The following is a 6185-nucleotide window of genomic DNA, read 5'->3' as shown; positions in this document are numbered from 1 at the left end:
TCCTCCCACCTCAGCCTCCAGGGTAGCTAGGGCTACAGGCACACACCACAATGCTGGCTAATTCTTTTAATTTTTTTGTAGAGACTTGTAGAGTCTTGTTGTGTCACCTAGGCTGGTCTAGAACTGCTGGCCTCAAGCAATCCTCCCGCCTCTGCCTCCCAAAGTGCTGGCATTACAGGTGTGAGCCACTGTACCCAGCTCTGAGAGATTCCATTTAGACCTACACCTGCCCCTGTGCTCTGAAGACCATCAGCAGGTGCTCATGCCCATATACACGTGTGCACACCTGCTAATGTTTGGTTACAAATCTTCAAGGTGACAGCAGAAAGTTGATGAGCCAGCATTTTAGGTTATAAAGCGAGTATTTTGGGTGTGGTGGCATGTGCCTATAGTCCCAACTACTTGGGAGGCTGAGGCAGGAGGATCACTTGAGCCCAGGAGTTTGAGGCTGCAGTGAGCTATGATCATGCCACTGCACTCCAGCCTGGGTAACAGAGCTAGATCCTGTCTCAAAGAAAAAAAAAAAAAGGGCAGGGGGAGGTTTCATTGCTTCTCTTACTGGACTCTGGCAAGACTCCAGTGTTGTGGCTGAGGACCCTGATGCTTGAAGGGGAGAAATGGCCAGCTAGTGAGCAACTAAGGAACCCAGCTCTGATTGAGGCCAGAGCCCATATTTCCCAAACAGAGTTAGAACAACGCTTGTCCCGTTTTCGGCTTTCTAGTTTTCAGCTCTTGGGGGACTAGACCTAGGGCTCTGTGGGCAGAGCCCTAGTGCCCCCATAGACCTGTGGGTCAGCTGCATCTTCCTTTCTGCCTTCTTTCTTTTCTCTCCATCTGGGCTCAGGCCTCAGCTTCACCTTTGAGGGACCCTGACCTAGGAGATCACCTGAAAGTCAGGGAGAGGGATAGATGCAGAGCTCTGATCAACCAAATCAGAGTTGAGACTACCATGCCCATTTCACAGATGACAGCACAATGACCTGAAAGGCCAAGCGATTTGCCTGAGGTTCCTGGCCTGACTGGGCTAGGGGTGGCTATTCTGCACTTCGGGAAGCCACTCTCACCACCCTCTGACCCTCATCTCTCTCCCTCCTCTGCAGGGAGCTGGACCACAGTGGGACAAGGACGCCTCCAGACAGGTTGCCAGGGCCCCACCTGGAGGAGGCAGGTGTGCCCATGGCCTGGGCCAAGGCCCGAGTGGTAAGTGCCGCACTGACATGGCGGCAGCGGCCCCCTGCCCAGGAAGAGATCAAACATGGTTTTCACAAGGTGTCCCTGGTGTCAGGGGTCCAGATGGAAGCCCCCCAGAAGGAGATGTTTGAGTTCAGCCGTCGAGAGGAAGTCAATGGCTTTGCAACACAGGAAGAAGAGACCGTGAATTGCCAGGGCCCTCGGGATGCAGCTGGCTCCAAGAACTTCCAGAGCCATAGACCCATCTTTTCCAAGAAGTACACACCACCTCCCAAGGAGAAAAGGCTTGAGCAGAGGCTGAAGGAGGCTGTGGACCAGAGTCATGGCAGCCGCCAAGATCCTAGGACTGAGCCCCCACGTGTGGGAGCTATGGCCAGGACTGAGCTTTTGGTTCCCCTGCCTGGGCCCGGAGAGCCAAGTCCCCACCCAGGTGTAGGTCTCACTAGTGGGAGCTCCCGGAGCCTCGAGGAACACCGAGTGACACGCACCGTGTAGACCACCACGGTGGTGAGAGGTCATGTGGACCGGCGGGTGAGCAGCTCTGTGACTGTGAGGCCAATGTCCTCAGGCGAGGCCCTGCCATGGGGCCGTCAGGTCACCCGCATGGTGCAGCCAGTGGTAGTGGGCTCCCCACCAGGCTTGCCCAGCCGCAGCCAGGCTGTGAAAGTGCTAAGTAACCTCTTACCTGCTGGGCACAACCCCCGTGCCAGCCACCTGCCCAGGCCCACAGCTGGAGTGCCGAGAAGCACAGGTCTGGGCAGCACAGTGGGGGCAGCCTTGAGGCAGCTGCCTGAGACCGGGACAGCAGAGCTTAAAGACAGCTCTGCCCTGGTCTCTACAGGCATCCCAGCCAGTGCTCACCTGCCTAAGAATCAGGATGTCCCTGCAGCCTGTCCAGATTGAGACCAGGGCAGAGCCCTGGATGCCAGGGCCTGTGAGCTCTGGCAGGTGCTGGGAGCCCCCAGTTCCACTGAGCTCCCTCTCCAGACTTCTCAGGGTCAAGCATCAGTCCCCTCCTCTCCCAGACTCCAGACCCATGTCCCCTCTCCAAGCCTAGCCCACCCTGCAAAGCAGCCTGTGGTGCCCACTCACGCCAGGGCCCAGCTCACTCCCCTTGTTCTGCCCCCTATAAAAAGGGAAGGGCTTGTGGACCCCCCTGCTGCCACCGTCCTGCCCATGGTGAGGAGGGAACATGTGACAGTCCCTGAACAATCTCCTGCTCCATCCTCTATAAGGAAGGAAGGATGTCCCCAGCCCAGGAGGTCTTTCTGCTCCATCGTCCCCAAGGAATAAGTTTGTTCAGAACTCTGAAAATGCCACTGTTCTCACCTTTACCCAGAAGGAGGTGGTGTGGGGCCCCGGTGCTCCTGCGGCCTCGTCCCCCACCCGGAAAGAGGTCTTGAAGGGCCCCGGCGCTCCTGATGCCTCATCCCCCACCCAGAAGGAGGTGGTACAGGAGTCCAGTGCTCCTGATGCCTTGTCTCCCACCCTGAAAGAGGTCGTGAAGGGCCCTGGTGTTCCTGGGGTCTCATCTCCCGCCCAGGAGGTGGTGCAGGAGTCCAGTGCTCCTGCTGCCTCGTCCCCCCCTGGGAAAGAGGTTGTGAAGGGCCCTGGTGCTCCTGCTGCCTCATCTCCCGCCCAGAAAGAGGTGGTGCAGGGGTCTGCTGCTCCTGCTGCCTCATCCCCCAAGTCAGCTGAGGTTGTCCAGGGCCCAGAAGGCAGCCCTAGCATCCAAAAAGAGGCTGTCCAGGATATTGCAGGCAGCCTTGCTCCACCCCTCACTAAGGAAGAGACTATTCAAGACCCAGCTGCTTCTGCCACCTCACTCCCCAAACAGGACAAGGGGGTCCAGGACTCTGAAGGGAGCCCCAGCTCATCTCTCACCCAGAAAGCGGTTGTGCAGGACCCTGCTGTTCTCCCTGCCCCATCTTCCTCAGTGGACAGGGTGTCCCCCAGCCCAGGAGGCACCTGTGCCCCAGTGCCAACAGGAGCAGAGGCCAGCACGGAGTCCCAGCTTCTGTCTGACCCCACTGAGGGCAAGATGTGCCCAGAGACATTGAGGGAGGAGGATGAGGTGGCCCTGGCCACTGACCTGGAGATATTCCTGGATACCCTGCGGAGCATGGAGCCCCCTGAGATCCTCCGCACTCACCGGCTGCCACGAGCCCCTCGCTCCTCCTACCTGTCCATGTATGCCACACTGCTTGCCATTGAGGAGGACCAGCCAGGGCCATGGGTGCTGGGCCCTGGCCCCCAGGAGGTGCCTTCATTGGAAGAGAAAGAGGAGGAGGAGGAGGAGGAACCAGAGAACCCCTATCTAAGTGATGACGAGAAGCTTCAGCGCAGGTAGAAGAAAGCTGGGCCCAACCTCTCCTGGGACCTCCACCCTGCCAGGCCCACCCAGGTCTCCTGCTCTTCTCTTGAGATGAAGAAGCATGTAGCAGGAACCAAGGGCCCCCACTTAGAGCTGGGGTTGGAATTGCAGGGAGGCAGCAGACCCACTTCCCGTCTCGGAGGTAGCCTTCTTTTTGGCAGTCTGGTGCCTGCCACCAAGGAGGCCTCCACCCCAGAACCGCTGGGCACAAAACTATCTGCCCTGCTGCCCCATGGGGCACTGGGGCTCAGGAAGGTGCCAGGACAGTTGCCCCTGCTTTGCAGTGAAAGACCATCCCTGACGGAGAAGCTTGCCTGTGCCCTGCCCCTAGAGGGGTGGATAAGTGATGCCTTGGGTGGTGTGAAGAGAGTGGTGCTGGGAGTCAGAGTCCGGGGGCAGAGCCTTCTGTCTGAAGTCTGGTTCAGTTGACCTGTGCAAGCCACATCTCTCTGGGCCTCAATCTCCCTATCCCTACCGTGGGAGGTTTGTACTGTGGATTCCAAAGGGCATGGGGGCTCCAAGATCCTGGGAGCTGAGGAAGGCGAGTGATGAGCACCAAGCTCCGGGGACAGGGTGATGAGTCCTCTGGGGGTTGGGAACAAGTGTGAGCATCCTCTACCAGCTCCTTGGGGGTGGGGGTCAATAGGGAGGATGTGGGATCTTTGGAATGGCAGATTGTGGGGAGGCAGGAAAGAAGTGACACCACAGGACTTACTTTATCACCTGCCTCCGTTTCAGAGCCCAGCCTTAAAGACCCAGGGCAAGCCGAACACCAGGCCTGGAAAGGTAGGGCTGTGGGGGCAAGCGGGTGGGGGCAGCAGGAGGCAGGGGCCTGGGGTCAGGGCCTGAGGACCCCTCTGTGCCTTCTCAGGTGATCTTCTTCTCGGAGTCTGGCTGCCAAGGCAGTGGCAGGGAGGTCTGGGGAGACATTGTTGATGCCTCAGGCTGGGCCCCTGTAGCCTCCATAAGGGTAGTTCGAGGCTGGTGAGTGGGGAGTGCCCAGCAGGGCACCTGGCTGTGAACCCGGTGGGGGGGTGCAGAGGGGAGTGAGAAGTGACGAGGCCAGCCTGGGAGAAACCCCATCAGCTACCCAGCAGCCCTGGGCACATACTCCTCCCCATCTGTGACCCTGGAATCTCTGTGCCCACAGCTGGGTGCTGTACGAAGAGCCAGAGTTCCGGGGTCAGAAGCTGGTCCTGCCTGAAGGAGACATGGAACTCAGAACCCCAGGGACAAAGTGGAGTCCCTAAGGCATCGGCTCCCTAAGGAGGGTTGTCTGGGTGAGTGAGTTGCAGGTGGGAGACGACCTCGAGGTGCCTAGAGTTGAAATCCCCGAGGCCGGGAGCAGTGACTCATGCCGGTAATGCCAGCACTTTGGGAAGCCAAGGCAGGTGGATCGGCTGAGGACAGGACTTGGAGACCAGCCTGGCCAACATGGTGAAACCCTGTGTCTACTAAAAATACAAAAATTAGCCGAGTGCGGTGGCATGCGCTTGTAATCCCAGCTTCTCAGGAAGCTTACTTGAGCAGGAGAATTACTTGAACCCGGGAGGCGGAGGCTGCAGTGAGCCTAGCTTGCACACCAATCTGGGTGACAGAGTGAGACTCCATTTGAAAAGAAATTCCTGGGAGAGATCTTATGGGGGTAGCGGGCAGAGGGGCTTAATATGGACTAGTCTGTAGATTCCTGACCATGTAGCTGACTGGGGAAGAAAGAGATTCTGGGAATTGGGCAGCCTGGCTTGAGGCCAAGCTCAGCTTGGGAAAGTAGCCTGGGGAAGTTTGAGTGCATGCTCAAGCAGGAAGGGGAGAGAGCAGCAGAGACGAGGTGGAAGGGGATGTTCGGGTTACCTGCCCCCCAGGGGCCAGCTTGCAGGCCCCAAGTCAGACCTGAGGTTCCATGCATGTTTGCTCATTCATTTACTCACAGATCCTCACTCATGTCTAATATGTGCCAGGCACCAGTGCCAGGCAATGGGCAGTGGGGGGAGATCCCCTCACTGCTCTGCAGGACTTACAGTCAAGCTAGGCTGTGAGGATTGGGTTTGGAGCAGGGACACCATATAACCAGACTAGGGATTTATAAACATCCCACTGGCTGCCAGGTGGAGAAAAGAGGGATCCTGGAGAGAGGGAGACCAGGACGGGCTGTGCTTTCCAGCCAAGGGGCACCTCTGATTTTTGAGGAAGGGCTCTGTGGTTTGAAAAGTTAACAATATAATTTCAAAGGCCAGGCACGGTGGCTCAACGTCTATAATCCCAGCACTTTGGGAGGCCAAGTTGGGGGATCACCTGAGATCAGGAGTTCAAGACCAACCTGGCCAACATGGTGAAACCCCGTCTCTACCAAAAATACAAAAAGTAGCTAGGTGTGGTGGCACGTGCCTATAATTCCAGCTACTCAAGAGGCTGAGGCTGGAGAATCGCTTGAATTCAGGAAGCGGAGGCTGTGGTGAGCTGAGATTATGCCATTGCACTCCAGCCTGGGCAACAAGAGTGAAACTTTGTCTCAAAATAATAATAATAATTAATAATAATTTCATGTTTGTAAAGTGAAAACAACAATATTGTTTTCACACATTGTAAAACCACCAAAATTAAGTTTGACACCAGAAGGAAG

The 6185-nt window shown here is 57.0% G+C and overlaps 1 protein-coding gene across 1 annotated transcript; it reads left to right on the top strand.

The window, feature by feature from the left end:
* Positions 1–1100: 1100 nt before the first annotated feature.
* LOC113220855 (beta/gamma crystallin domain-containing protein 2-like) lies at positions 1101–4845 on the top strand (the record flags this gene model as incomplete). The annotated part of the gene is given in 5 exon segments (XM_031935020.1): positions 1101–2427; positions 2429–3925; positions 4304–4351; positions 4437–4549; positions 4716–4845. Coding segments are annotated over 5 exon segments (3115 nt in total), but the record flags the coding sequence as incomplete, so codon positions are not given.
* Positions 4846–6185: the final 1340 nt, after the last annotated feature.

This window comes from Piliocolobus tephrosceles, unplaced genomic scaffold (genome assembly GCF_002776525.5).
Source record: "Piliocolobus tephrosceles isolate RC106 unplaced genomic scaffold, ASM277652v3 unscaffolded_14864, whole genome shotgun sequence".
NCBI lineage: Eukaryota > Metazoa > Chordata > Mammalia > Primates > Cercopithecidae > Piliocolobus > Piliocolobus tephrosceles.
Note: the sequence above shows the minus strand (reverse complement) of the source record. Positions and strands in the feature narration are given on the sequence as shown.